The sequence below is a fragment of the Anas acuta genome, chromosome 6, assembly GCF_963932015.1.
Source record: "Anas acuta chromosome 6, bAnaAcu1.1, whole genome shotgun sequence".
In the NCBI taxonomy this organism is placed as follows: Eukaryota; Metazoa; Chordata; class Aves; order Anseriformes; family Anatidae; genus Anas; species Anas acuta.
The window spans coordinates 16,044,310-16,059,546 of record NC_088984.1 but is presented as its reverse complement, the minus strand read 5'-3'; the positions used below and the strand labels follow the sequence as shown (position 1 = coordinate 16,059,546).

Below are 15,237 nucleotides of genomic sequence, written 5' to 3'. Positions count from 1 at the left end.
AGAGAACAGCCCAGAAAACGCGTCGCTAGCACAGTCCGTTTATAGAAAGGGTGCACAGTCCAAGCACATGGGCATGGCAGCCATGGCGGCGGTGCCAGCCCATACCAAGAGGCCGACTTTACAAATGGCGAGCGGGCAGCCATGTGCCCCAGAGCCACACGGCGCTTCGGGCAGGCCAGCGGTGTGCCAAAATTGTTAAGGCTGTGGATGTACTTCGCACCTTGAAAGCGCTGTGTTGCTGGCCGTGCCGCTCCCCCCTAGCTCCAGTTGGTGGTCGCAGTGGTGGACAGGCATTGAGTTTTGCCCTTAGCGAACAAGGCTGACACATTTTATTTTATTTATATATATATATTCCCTTTCTGTCACATTTGCCTTCCAAAAGTCACCAGCCAACAGGTCTCAGTGACAGAGCAATGCCGATGGGTATAGTAGAAGGAGAGCACCAGGAGGTGGATGTGGCGGTGCCATATGGCTTCCACTGAGGCCAGCTCGTCTGTCCCAGCCGCCACGGTCATGGCCAACATGTGGCGGTGACACTCGGCGTGACACGTCCCAGCACCAGGCCCAGCACTTGGTGGCACCGTGCGACCAGCCTGGTGGCATGGGGCCAGGCCCCGTGTCCCTGGAAAGCACCATTTTCTGATGGAGTGAGGACAAACAAGCAGGGAAATAGACCCAGGCCCTGTGTTAGGGGGGGATCTGCTGCTGCATGGAAAGAAACAGGAACAAAACCAGCTTGTTAGCCCCTGTGCATGTTAATTATCTGTCAGACTTGTATATACAGGCTAGCCTTGACATTTCTCTCCAGAGTTTACATTATCCCAGGTCACCTGACGTAGCCCTCTCATTGCAAGGGTATTAAAATACGGTTGTATATAGCCAAGTCATACTGTGCTGTTCTGCCTTCAGCCTTCGTCTGTGGCATTTGTAACAAGGGCCTGATGGCATCTTTGGAAATGCTGGGCAACAAAACCTGGGAAGGTCAGCTGAGGGCACAGGCTTTCTCTCAGCATTATCTTAGGTTGAAAGTAAAAATGATTTTAAAGGTAGATGTTAATGAAAAAAAAAATAAAGTCACTTAAAATAAAAAGACAATGGGACTAAGCAAGACTTGTTGGTACAATTAGGACCAGAGAAGCATTGCAAATGCATACTCTGGATTGCTTTAAGGTTTTCAAGCCTAAGACCCCGGTGCTCTGTGTCAACCCGGCCCACCCTAGCTGCAGGCATGCTGCTCCTTAGCTCACCTAAGACACGAATTTGGATTCCAGAGGCAGTGCAGCAGCCTGCAGGCAGTGTCTGCCTGCCTGGAGGGCTGCTCTGCACCAAGCCTGTGCAGCCAAAGCGCTGATATTGTGCTGGTTGTAATGGCTGGGGTGGCTACCAGCACTGCACATGATGCTGCCCTCTAGGAAGGCCCTGAGTTTACCGAGGGGTCACCTACTCCCTGCAGAAGGTGGCAAAGGCTGAAAAAGACCTTGGGAGAGCCATATGTGAATGCTTCCTCTGTATTTATCAGATGGCAGCATTTCATATCAACCTGACATAAATGACGATTCAGGCAAAAACATATAATGTTTGCACTAAAATGTAAGGTTTATAATCAGACACATCTGGAGGTACCGATGGGTTTGAGTTTTCCTGAATGTGCTGTAAGAAAAGCAGAGCCCAGGAAGAGGAGCTACCTAACATGAACATGGCAAAGCAGGGCCATAAAGCAAAGCAACTCCAAAACGCTCAAAATTCTTCAGAGCTCAGCAGCTCCAGCTCTCCCTTCAAGAGGAATCTCTTTTTTTGAATATGAGCACCAGAACCATATGAGCACCATGTATCCTCTTTCAGCCTTTTTTTTTTCCCTGCTATTTGATAGCAATTGGAGACTTCAGTTTTCCTTTAATCAATCCAGCTTTTACCCCTATACGCCCAAAGTGCCTATTTTCACAGTTTGAGATGTGAACGCAAGACACAGCAAAATAAAATGATAAATAACTCCAGATTTCCTGCGATACATGAGAATTTGTTTGTATTAATGCCAAGCAGAAAGACTGCGGCTTAAACAGTACCCACGGGCCTAATAAAAGCTGTGGGTTTTATAAACCGCACTTCCATAAACATTTTCTTAAGGGCAGCACAATCACAGCACAAAGAGCCAGCTTCGACAAATAGGAAGAAGCACAAACAGTCCTGCAGTGAGAAGTACCTGCGGCTGGTGCTAATTAAAGACACCCCTTGATGACTGCTGCCTGAAGTTTTGGTTGCTAAGAAATCACATACTTCACACTCTTGCTCAGGAAGAGAGCCTGTTCTTTGTCTATGAGGTGCTGCTGAGTTGCTCAGAAAATTATCTGCTGCACCACAGAGGGAAACCAAAGCTTTAGCCCTCTGTGAACACTCAAGCCTTTCCACAACTTCCCCCAGTATTAGACCTCTCCATCACTCACACAGTCCCGTACGCTGCCTCTGACTCTGCTCGGGCACCTGGGCTCGCCTCTCTGACTGCAGCTCCCAGATCTTAAGGTCTGCTCTTGTGTTGCGTGCATGCAGCACTGACATCGTGATTTGCTGTGCCTGGTAGAGCAAGCACAAAGAGAAGGCCTCCTACCTGCCGTGAAACTGAGCTTGGAGTTGAATCAGAAGAAGGGCTAGCAGAGCCCTGAGAGTACGCACTTGCAGAAAATTTCCATCACCTGCTTTTGCTCCTGCAGAGATGTTGCAGTCTCACAGTGCAGTTACTTAGATGGCAAGTTGAATTTGGCTCTTGCCCTTATGAGATATCTCAAGAGAGCCTCTGCTGAGTACACATGTCCAGAGCAAGCCCTTTTTCATTAGGAAAACCTTTGGTAACAACTGACATTTCCTATTGCAGGCACAGCAGTGGCACTCAGCACCAAGGCAATGTACTCACGTGCGAGGGTTAAAAAAATTCTCTGATCATCAGCCTGGAAGGCTGTAGGGTTTTATGGTGCTGCAGCAGGATGGGGAAGCACCAGCCTGGGAGGTGTTTCCCCTTCCAGTCCTGCTGCTAGAGAGAGGAAGACTTGGCCAGCCTATGAACTGCTGATCTGTCACTGCAGACTCTGCGTTGCTTGTACTAAGGCTGGCTCTGTCACTGTAACATCAATGTGATGATGTTGCAACTTGGCTTGCAAGAGAGAAATGTTTTAATTGCAGATTTTTTTTTATTTTATTACAAATTAGGCTTTGGACATAAAAATATCCTCACGAATGCTTTGGTGATGAGGTGCTAACGGCAGCTGAGAGATATTTACAAGTTTGGAAATGAAACAAATGACATTCTTTAAACACTGAAAACTATTTTTGAGCTGTAAGCACAGGGATGGACTCACCACTTACCAACTACACTTCGAAAGGCTTTAGATGGACTTTGGGCCAAGCAATTCTGAAGCTAGAAATGGAACAGGATCCTTTATATATATACTCTCTCTATATATGATACAATATATGTATACTGAAAACCTGTGATAGAAAAAATTGTCTTCGTCAATCATCGTTTAGTTTACAGATACTGCAAAAATTGGACATCCTTTTCTCAATGCACAGGTTTCGCAAAAGATTTCTGTACAGTGTATATAAAATGCTTTAAAAAAAACCACCATCGTAGTCCCATTGTGCTTCATCAGAAACAGCTGTATGCTCCAATGAATTCATTGCCTTAATCATAGCTCCAAAAGGTACTGCATGTTGACTTGACAAAGCAGAAAGCCCAAGGGTTAACACAGAATTTTATTCTGAGCACTACCATGTAACGAGGGTGTACCTAAGCCACACCACCACAGAAGCTGATCCAACAAGACCTGATCTTGCATGTCCCATGCAGGCAAAGTCCCCACTGAAATCATGGGAGACCTGGGTGTACAGGGTGTGCAAAATCCACCTGTTAACCTGGAGCAGGCTTGCAGTGACCTCAGCAAGAGCTGAATTCAGTGCAGTCCTGCAGCACACGCTAAGGTCGGCCTAGACTTACTCCTCCACATGCTATCCTACTCCTAATCTCTCAGATGCTTTGAAATCAGTTCAGCAAGATCAAGAGGATTTCTTGTAAGGCTGCCTCCCAAAGATTAAGGCAACTGCAGTTTTGGCTCTTGTTTCCAGTTGGTGTTTGCTGCCCGCAGCCCTGTGGAGATGCTTCCAGGAGGAGCCTGCCGAGGGAGGGGAGCAGGTACCTGTCACTGTTACCCTGTTTGCTTTGGTTCTGAGTAACTGGGCAAGGACTGTGGCCTCCAGACAGATTTGTACCCCTCAAATGCCAACGCCAAATACAGAAGTATGTACAGAAGATCTTTGTGCCTGCTCGCTCCCTGTGCCGTGCCTCAGCACCAGCAGTGTCTTGTCCCAGGGAGCCAGGCATTACGTTCCTGGGTTCAGCCTGCTCATCAGGAAACTCTTGACACTGGGGACAGGGTGCACGTCGTACTGGTGTCTGCGGCGCTCGATGAAGGAAGCCAAGCGGGAGGTATCCAGAGGGATTTTGGAATAGCTGCCATTGTGTGGTTGCAGCCATGGATGCTGTAAACACGTGGCTGCTGTTGGCCTTCTCCTGAAGTCTTCCTGGAGGATAACGTTGATGAAATCCCTGGCGGCATGGCTGACGTCGGAGAAGTACTCGGGTGGGAAGCTGAAATCTACTCTGCACACATTGATACACGTCTCCTCTTTGCTTTCATCCAGGAAGGGAGAGACACCACTCAGCATGACGTAGGTGAGGACCCCGATGCTCCAGATGTCTGTGCTCAGGGAGACGGGAAGGCCTTGGATAACTTCAGGAGCTGCAAACTCTGGGTTTCCAAGGAGGTGGTGGACGTGATAATGACCCGTGATTTGAACGGCATCTTCCAAATCGATGATCTTGACACGAGGTACCGGGATTCTTAAATCAATGAGCAGATTTTCTGGCTGCGGAAAACAGAATAACAAAACCTTAATTATGCTCTTGTTCTGCAAACAAAAGGTGTAGCCTTTATTCTAGACACACCTATCCAAATATTTAGCTTTGTGTTTTAGGTTGAAGAACTGGTCAAAAATCACATTTTATCAGGTATGTATGACATACAGAGCAGGAGAGTTACTGACAAGGAACCAGGTCAACTCCTGTGTACTCTGTTGTCAATTTGGATCAACACTGAAGCTGCAATGACAGCATCCCCATTTTACACCCTTTTTAACACAGTGCAATTTTGTACTTAGTCCCAAATACTCGCAGTTTATTTTTCTCAAAATAATCTCTACAGATTAAGAGCACTGACAGTTGTAATTTTGAGACAAGCTACAACACCTCTGATCAATTTATTCAGATTCCACTTGTTTGCGTGACACCTGGATGACATAAATGTATGACATAAATGTTCTCTGTAAAACAAATACTAAACTTTTTGCCCACTACCTCTCTAGAGTCACTTTTCCATGCATTTGTCCTATAGCTCCTCATGCTCATGCACATACATATGCAACTCAAAGTCTACTACACTACTGTTCAAACCTCTCCACTTGCTCTTCTGTTGTGGAAAGAAGAAATTAGCACGATCTTGAGAGGATCTTGGGACAATACAGTCCATGGCTAGGTCTATTGTCCCTAGCAATGCATCTCCCTCTTTCCACTCAGCAACAGAAGGTACTTTATTTAGCATGCCTCATTCAGGAGAACTGTAAATAGGTCACAGAAAATTGGCTTCCCACCTTGTTTTTGGGAGGTATCTTATGATCAAATAAAGAATTCAGTGCAGTTTCTTACCTACAAGTGATGTCTATTTTTTGACAAATCCTATAAATACAGCAGAAAATACAAGCAGAAAGACTGAAAGAAAGCAGGATAATATAGCCTTTTGGGACTAATGCTCACATAAGATATTGCACAAAAGGTTTTTTTTTTTTTTTTTTTTTGTAGTAGCAGCAGTAAGAAGCAGAAGAATGAAAACACCATTTCATCTGACGTGCCTGGGGGCTGCAGGGCTGAGACGAGACCTCCATGGAGTTGGATTGTCCACGATACAAGACAGTCAAATCCATCTCTCATTCTCCATTTTTAAATTCCATTTAAGTCTTCAAATAAATTATAGATTATCTGATACCCCTGGCAACCTGAATCAAAGCTGCAGACCACAAAGCCCAGAGCACTTGATTATAACTTCAATCACCAGTTCCCCGCCATCCCAGATCACTGGGATGTTGGTGAGGACGGCAGCACAATGCCGAATCCAGGACAACACAGTGTCTCCTGCCACGTGTGCTATCACGGGGAGGAATGAGCTGTGCTAGTCTCACATTAGAGACTGCAGCTTGTTCTTCCTCGCTCAGCAGCTACTGACATCTCACTCCTGCCCTTTTTCGTTAAATCCCTTTTTCAGAAAGCCCTTGAGAACAAACCAATGAATCAAGGACAAAGTACATCTCTGAGCTGAAGGAAGATATAGACCTCATGCTGCAGGTCCTAAGCCCTTTCTCTGGCCAATAGGTCTGAAAAGTAGCACTTGTCCATTCAGTGATCATCACTCAGGGCACAGACTGCACCTCCTCGCTGTTAGTGAAGCTGGGAACTGTCTGTACCAGGGCACTGAGTAACAGCATCATTTTCTTCTTTTCTTACCTTTATGTCTAAATGAGCCACTCGGCAATTGTGAAGATACTGCAAGGCTTCCATTGTGTCTCTTATGTAGAAAGCTACCTTTTCCTCCATGAGTTCATCATGGTTCATTAGGTAATCTAAGAGACGACCGTCATCCATCCTGCAAACAAACCAAACCCCACACGTGAAAGATCACACAGCATCTCCAGGAACAGCTAATATTTGAAAACAAAATTGCAATGGAAACTTTGTGACCTAAAAATAGAGGAAACCAAAAGGAGAGATCTGATATTTAACGATATCTCAACATACTGCAGGCTGTGGAAATGGTAGAATGATTAATCCTCAATTGCTAAACCCAGTCCTAAAAAATTTAGCAACAGTCTCAAAGTAAAGTAATATGCTTAAGGATGTATTCAATAGACAGAGGAGGTTCCTTTGAAAACAGATCCACTTAATTATTTGGCTTTGTCTATTTATTTACAGAGAGGGTTGCATAATGCAGAAAGTATTACTGGCATTTTCAGCTGGTAATATGTTCTGTGGGAAAACTAACCCCATAAAAGTTTTCCACCTAGTTTTATTTATGTGTATACATAAATAAGCAAAAAGCCTAAATGTATTTCATTGGATACTCTGTAACAAAGAAGCATTTTGGATTTTGGTTGCTATTTCTCCTTAGAGGGACAAGCATAGTCCCTGTGCAGCTTTTTTTTTCACCAAAAACTATTAGAGCAATGTAGGCTGCAATCCAGCTGAAGCACGTTTACTCACATATAAACAGTGGACAAAACTGCCCAAATAAATTTCATCCTATTCAGTGTGACAGACTAACTGCTGATACAATTATCCAGGCCTCACCAGAGTAGAAAGCAGTTTTATTTGTACCCCTGAATCTTATTTACTGTAAAGAAAAGGCAGCAGAAAGTCCGCAGAAAATGGCTATATCATTTGATGTCACAATCAATAAAAAACAGATGACAAAGTCTTTGCCCTGCTGAAGTGAGGGTGGATTTTATCCTTGGCTTTAAATAGTGCTGTGATTCCTACCCAGACACTTGAATTGAAGCTCCGTGTACTTACAGCTCCAAAACTAGGATGTAAGAAGTCGGAGACTCATAGGTATCATGGATAGTGATGTACTGAGGATGCTGTAAGTGCTGTAACAGGGCTGCTTCATGTGCCGCTTGCTCTTTCTTTTTCATTTTTTTACTAATGAATTTTACAGCAACGTCTTTCCTGGTAGCTTTGTGAACACATTTCTTTACTATGGAGAATCGTCCCCTGGAAAAAAAAAAATCACATTAATGAATGGGACCAATAAATAAATCATGCTCGTTTTCTAGTGCAATAGCAGGCTGATTTTCAAAGTGTTATTTGATTTAGTATATTAACATTTCACAGAGAATCACACTTAACTAGTCGTTCATAACCTTTTTCCAGCAAGAATCCCTGTCTCTTACCCTGGCTGTTTGGATTCTTTGGGGATTAGCAAGCACCGACAGCAAACAGCCACTTTGTTTCGTGCAGCCCTACTGATGTCCTCTAACAATCTCCCCTGGGTTCAATTTGCTGCTGCTTTTACAGGTTCTGCCTCCTTGTTCCTGAACTTGGCTCTCCCCTCTCCAGTTGCTTAAATAATGAGCCCGAACTTACTCAGACAACAAAAAGAAAACCCTTGCTAAATAATCGCTAAACAATCATTTTGTCTTGCAGTTTTAGGCATACGGCGAGAAATTAGGGGCAAACAGCTGGCATGAGGGCATTTAGGAAAGTCACACGGACCGGTGCCTAGCGCCGTTCTTGGAAGCAAGAGTACTTGATGAAGCCATGTGCTGCACTTGGCCTGTAGGTAACACATCCACTCTCCTTTCCCCAGAACCAGGCAGGCTCCTACCTCTCAGCCCCAGAAGCACTCGTCACTGACCTCTGGGATAAGACATGACTGCATGAACATCAACCTGAATTGTTTGTGTGCTCTTATCGGCTGTCTGCACAAGGTCCTGCTCACTGACCACCCCGCTCAGCAGAGCCCTTCAGCACCTGATTTAAGTCAGTCACATGCCTAAGTGCTTTGCAAACAGTCTCTGAGGTTAAGCACAGCCAGAACCAGCAAGTCATCCTGACTTCAAAAGCCCACATCAAACCCGAGATGTCAGAGGAGATACCAGCAAGCGCTGGCTGCCAGAGATTTGGCTGTCTAATTGTTGAGAGGTTTGCATTTGGTTACCCATGTCCCAGCTGCAATCCTCAAATCACAACTCATCTTGAAAGATGAGATTTAGCCAGCATTTTAGCCGGTCTGTATTGTAATCAGTACTTAATGTGCAATGCTCTCTGAAAGGAGCAGTTTTCAAGCTAACTACAAAAAGCAGCCTAAGCTCTCTTCCAAGGCCACATCTTCAAGCCATTGTTTCAGTGTTTCATTGCAGCGATAAGCATGGTTAATATTACCTCCCAATCTCATGCAGCTCTGCATAAGCAAGGTCAAAGTTTTCCTTCCATGAAATAGTGGCACCATCAGCAGCAGAATCTTTGGGAAAACAAAGCACATGCAAGAGAGTGTAAATACAAGACAGGTTAGTGTGGATTATAAACTGCATGTTTCTGAATTAGGTGAGAATATATTACTTAAGAACAGCAAAAATTACTACTGAGTCCAATTTCACGCTGCTCTATCAAATCCAGTGTATTAGACCACCAAAAGCCAGAGCTTCCCAGAGCGAGGTGTGGATAAGATGAATTCAAATCTGTCCTTGCTATTTTGGGCTGGAAAGGAACCACACAGACAGTCTCAGGGCTTATCTGTGTGCAAATGGAAGGGAGATCTATGCCACGTGAGATCTCATTTCAGCCAGCACAGGCTATTGAAGCCACTCACACAGCTGGTTATGTGCTGGAGCTACTGAAACCTGAGGAAATGCATGTACACTGAGCAGCAGCTGTGAGCCCAGCGGTACAGGAAAAGGCATGGAGAGCCTTTCCAGTGGCAGGAGCTGGCTCTGAGCATCTCCCAGGCTTAGGAGACCCCTCAAGTCCTGCTCACCGTGGATGCCCAGCAAGCATCACCCCCTCCTCACTGTACCCACTCACCGTACTCTGGGAGCCTCACAAATTCAGATGGGTCACTGGGCAAGCTGATCCCCCAGGGGTTGCTGGCGCTCACTCGAAACTGGTACTGGCAGCCTGGGGACAGGTCTTCAATGACAAGGTAGGTGTCCAGAGTTGAGGCCACTGACTGCTGCCAGACCTGCGAGCCTATGTTGTAGGGAGGGAGAGAAGGAAAGGTGATGGAGACAGCCCCAGTGTGTGAACTCAGAGCAAGGGACTTGTTCTTGCTGCCCAGAGGTTATATGGCCAAATGCTGGAAGGCATTTCATAAACTGCTGTCAACATGAGAACGTTTTCTCAGCTAGTGAGCAGAGCTCAAACCACTTACCTTCTTCTCTGTACTCCACAGTGTAGCCTGAAATGGTGCAATTGCCTGTACTGGAGGGGGGCAGCCAGCGAAGGATCACAGAGGTGCAGCTTCTCTCCTGAGCAATGGGGCGATTTGGGGCAGCTGGGACACCTTGGGGAGAGAAAACAGGCACCCAGTCTAGCATCACATCAGCAAGCCCTAGTGCTTTAACTGAGGGAAACAAGTGATCTTTGGACTTCACTGAGCAGCAGTGAGATGGGGAGGTGGTTGCCCTCAAAGTGTCTGAAAATGACAGAAAGAAGCCATTTGGAGTGTGTCTGTGTGTGTGGTGCTTGGTGTGGTGGCAGTATGTTGACAAACGACCAGCCAGGCTGCTGTGTTTTGCCCAGGGCTCCCTTCAGCACCGTAGCAGTTAATGCAGCCACTAACTTGTTTGGATAAATTGGGGAAATGATAACTCTAGGGCCAAAGGGGAGAAGAAACAAATCGACTTCACAATGCTGGTGACACTCCTGGTCCGTAATTCACCGGCCAGACATTAGTCTCTGCGCCGTGCCCTTGGACGCAGCAGGCATCCACATCCCTCACGTTAACACATCCCTCCCAGAGCTGGAGGTCAGGAGCAATCAGCTCACCATTTTCTATTTATTACAATTAGCTGGGTCACTAATCACAGCGCTGAGGACTCAGGCTGGGATTGAATCCCAGCAGAAGGGTTCGCCCTGGCCCAAGCTCCCCGAGCCCTGGGAAGCAGCACTGCAAGCAGGACGCAGGAGCTGAGCCCCTGCCAATGCGTTTCCATTGCCCAGATGTGATGCTTACATTTGGACAACTTCAGCAACGCAAAGAGCCTGCGATGCCTTCAGCCAGCAGTGGGAGGCTTGGCTGAGGACAGGTTATATTTGTCTCGGTTTGCCTGGCACTCCTCCATGCCTGGCTGCGTTTGCACCAGGCATTTCAGCATGTTCCTGGTCTCATAGAGGAAAAAGGCTGGCTATGAGGGTCAGGCACGTTACCTTGGACTTTGACTGTGGCTGAAGTTGATGCCGTCCCGTGCTCATTAACTGCCACGCAGGTGTAAATGCCGCTGTCCTGGGGCATCACGTTACAGATCTTCAGCGTCAGCTCCCCGGATTCACTGTGGGTACAGAAGCCTGGATTACAAAGCGCTGCTTTGCCCACTAATGTTTTTTATCCCTACTTCTGTCCTGCCTCGTTACAAACACACATGCACACAAGTCCTGTTAACCCATTTCAAGGAGCATCTCCCCAAAGATGCTCCCAAATGCAACCCCTCCATCTCTTAGGATTAGGTTGCCATAAAACCTTTGAGTAGAATGGTCCCAATGGGGCCCTGCAGGGCAAATCTGCTGCTCTGCTGTGGTCTCAAAGGAGATTCAGACCCCTGGAGAATGTCATGGTGACCTATGTGGCTGGAAGAGTGGACATTTCACAGCAGCTGGGGGTAACAAATGTCAGCGCTGAGTTCTTGGGAGACGTTCCCAATCTGAGCAAATAAACAGCTCTACTCAACCTAATGAATTTATAGCAGGTCTGCAGATAGTCAGTTCTTTGAGATGCACTGTGGAGTTGGCCTGGATGAAAGGATTTTGCTTGTGTAACTGAGCTAGCTGTGCTGGACACCCCACTTAGAGCCAACAATAAATTTCCTTGATGGCAAAACTTGAACATGCAAGCCATCGGAAACTGCAAAGGGACCTGGCTGCCGGTGTAACCTCATGGACACTGCGGCTTCGGCTGGCCCAACTGTGCTGGTTGAGGAATGGGATAGAAACATCCCCTTCCCCCGCAATCTAGACACCGATGCCAGCAGGATTTGCAAGACAGACGCTGATTTGCTGGGCCTCTCTTTGGCAGGCAGCGCCTGCACGGAAAAACAAGCAGGAGGAACGAGACAACACGAGTGCTGATAGCACACAGCGAGGGACGGCAGAGGCAAAAGGCTGATGTAAAACAGAGCCCCACATGGAAATACCCCCCCCATCCCAGCCCCAGCCAGCAGCCTGAAGATAAGGCTCTATCAATCTAATGGCTAAAAAGGCAATTTGGGGTACCCTGGGGCAGCTTCACAAGGCAACGGTCTCTGAAGGAAGCTCTTGATCGGATGTCTTTTCAATTTTTTTTTTTGAACATGTAAAATCCCTCCTCTCTTAGTGTTCATTTGTCACTTCCATGGACTTCGTACTCCCTGGGTTTGTCTCAGCCTGAGCCAGCAGTGCTCACAAGTTCACATGAAAGATTGCCTCCTGGAGATTTCCACTTCAGTTTGGCCCAAATAGCTTATGTAAGCCGCAGATGAGCATCCAGCAGCGGGCTGTTACCTGACCTGAATTCAACTCCAGATCATCCCACTGCTTGTTCTAAAGATGGGCCAGGAACATCACGACAAGCATCTTTCTGTCCAAGCACAGCTGGATGTAGCCTTCCCAGGAGCACATGTAGGCTCTTTGAGGAACAGCTGAGGAAAGGCTCAGGAAAACTGCGTGAGTTACCACCTCTGCCCGTGAGATGAGAACATTCCCAATGGTGTGGATAAGTAAATGAAGAATATTGCAAGCTGATGAGGGCTTGCTCTGCTCTACTGCTGTCCCTACCAAAAGTGAGCATTGTATCAAACCCAAACAGATAAGCACTAGCAAAGCGGAGGCAATATTACCCAAAATAATATGGTGGAAACGTTAATTGCTTCTGGATTGCAGCTGGCTCAGAGGTCTTGGCATTCTGGGGCACAGCACAACCAAAGCTCACAACTGCCCACAACACACTTGGTGAAGATAGGCTACATCAACTTGAGAAACTAAAGAGTTACCCAAAACCCAGAGTTCAACCCTTTCTAGCTGAAGTGTAGCTCAGTGATGTGCCAATTCACCATGCCGGCCTTAATTATCTGCATTTCTAATGAGTCTTGTAGCCTGGTTGGTGCCATATTTGAGGGGGACATGACCAGATGTGTTGGGATCCAGAGGTGGGACCTTACCAGGATGACACCGTGTAGGTGGCCGTGCTGTTGTCATTGTCAAGAATGTTTTGATCTGGTCCTTTCCAGGTTATAGTTGGTTTGGGACGTCCACAGACTTTGCACTGCAGCATCACTGTGTCGCCGAGCAGGCAGGTGATATCCACTAAAGGCACAAGAAACTCTGGAGCCACTGGAGAAGAACATAGGGGGAACACCTTTTAATGCATAGGAGAGGATGCTCCCCGTGCAAGTCTGGAGAACACATTATAGGATCAGTTGTGGTTTGGTTTTGTAGAGGGGCGATGTGTCAGGGTTAAGTACTGAAGATCTGGGTCCCAAATGGATTATCCCAGAGCTGTTAGCAAAACTCCACCTTCACGAAGAGCCAGCTGCCAGCAACCCAGGGAAGGAGGTAGCAGGGACTGGCTGTGCCTGGGTCTGAGCTCTGGCAGCAAGGTGAGGCATGGTGAAGGTGTGTTTGGTGAGGGGTGGGTTTGGGGCACTCAGTGCTTGGTCTCAGGCTCTGTGAGCCCACCAGCAGATTGTTGAAGAAGAGTTGCCTCTGCTGTGAGCACTGCTGTGTGGGACTAAATCCCAGCTGCTGGCTCGCCCCTCAATGCAAGTCAGTGCACAGCTGTCTTTAACTCACCTTCTTGAATGAAATTGGGGTTGATTATCTGAAAAATACAAAGAAATAATACATATAAAGCAATTATTTAGTTGTCTGGACAGTTACAGAGAGACATCTGGTTTCACAAGGCAAGGTGGTGAGGCTGACCCGAACTGCAGAAACACCGACCAGTGGGCTCAAGCAGTCTCAACAACTGGCAAACACAGCAAGCTCTGGTGACAACTGAACAAGCCAGTGCACAGTTGAAACAGTAAATGACAGCTACAGTTTCTGGAAGGCTGATAAAGCAGGCTGTGTGAACTGCATCGCAGGTAGCAGGCACAACACCAAGGCTGAGGAAGGTGACCGTGCTTTCTCTTTGCTCAGGTGATGCTCAAGCCATTAATCGCTTTCCACCTGGATGTGGTTTGTGCCCCCCTGTGCCCAGCTCCAGACCCACATCACACAGCACCTGCAGCCACCATGCACCTGGGGCACCTCACCTGCGCTCTGGCCACTAACCAGCTCTGGGGAGCTTCTGCCCAGCTTCAGGGGAAAAAAAGGTAAAGTGCTAAAACAGAAATACTGGCCTCTTTTCACCTACTGACACGAATCAGTGCTGCAACAGCTCATGGCCTATCATGAGTAAAATGTCACTTGTTTCATGGGGCTGCTGGAAAGTTTATAACTTGAACCTGGAATTGTATAACTGAGTTATTTTGTCTAACTTGTTAACTGGTGAGTTAGCAAAGACTTGAAAAGCTACTGTCTCACCATAGCATAGATATATGTGCTAGTTACATCATGCTAGTCCTAGAAGAAAAGCTGGGGGATAGCAAAGACAACAGCGGTAAGTTCTCACACACAGCATCAACTCTAATTATGTAATGGTGTACCACAGTATAAATGTTTTAGCCTCATGAACTGGTTTAATAATCCAATAAAGTCTTGTTATCCAAAGTCACACTAATAAATATCAAGCACCATAAACACCAGTGTGGTTATCTCACCTTGTTTCTTTGCTACTGTCTATTGCAGAGCTATTTTGGAAGGTGTCAGTGAAGCAGTGACCTAATTCATGGTCTGCCAAAGCTGATGGGAGTTATTGCAGTGATCAGAAACCAGGCCACGAGACAGAAGCAACAAGCCTTCAAACTCATTGATGCATCCTTGAGATTTGTATTTATTTTGGAGAGTTATATATAGCTTTCCAAGGTGCATGGCTCAAGGTGCCATTCAAGGAGGCACTGGAGTGCACTCAGATTAATTTTGGCTGCATAGCCCTTCTGCATAGCCCTAGGCTGAACTCTGATATCAGCACTCAGCCCCCAGGCTCTGCTTCCCCCATCACCACCAGAAAGCATGAATGGATGAGTCCAACATGGGCTCATATCTCTCATGGGCATTTTTTCCCATGGAATCATACCTTCCATAAATTCCTCATTGTCTGAGACTGTCCTTTGGCATAGCAGGAGGCAGAATTTGGTCCTCCAGGAGTGTATATAGAGAACCTAATTCACCATACAGGCTGAAGCAACCCATCAATGCCAGTGCTTTATGCTGTGCTGCAGGGAGGGGTGAAGGCTGATGCTGGTGGGCACAGCGGTTACAGTCCCTACCACGTGGCCAGCCCATCCTTCAGGTCT

At 46.7% G+C, this 15,237-nt stretch overlaps 1 protein-coding gene across 19 annotated transcripts in view; it reads right to left on the bottom strand.

Moving 5' to 3' along the window:
* Positions 1-355: 355 nt before the first annotated feature.
* KALRN (kalirin RhoGEF kinase) overlaps positions 356-15,237 on the bottom strand; it is a 504,304-nt gene continuing 489,422 nt past the window's right edge. For 17 of the 19 annotated variants that reach the window (XM_068687540.1, XM_068687542.1, XM_068687541.1 and 14 more), the window contains 9 exons: positions 13,631-13,658; positions 13,000-13,171; positions 11,018-11,139; positions 10,020-10,151; positions 9,674-9,838; positions 9,035-9,113; positions 7,664-7,864; positions 6,602-6,740; positions 356-4,914 (listed from right to left, as the gene is read on the bottom strand). In XM_068687540.1, the coding sequence (XP_068543641.1) occupies positions 4,369-4,914; positions 6,602-6,740; positions 7,664-7,864; positions 9,035-9,113; positions 9,674-9,838; positions 10,020-10,151; positions 11,018-11,139; positions 13,000-13,171; positions 13,631-13,658 (1,584 nt within the window). In that variant the 3' untranslated portion in view covers positions 356-4,368. Of the gene's footprint in view, positions 4,915-6,601; positions 6,741-7,663; positions 7,865-9,034; positions 9,114-9,673; positions 9,839-10,019; positions 10,152-11,017; positions 11,140-12,999; positions 13,172-13,630; positions 13,659-15,237 lie in introns of those variants that run through there. The other 2 variants (XM_068687546.1, XM_068687549.1) reach the window with 2 other exon arrangements.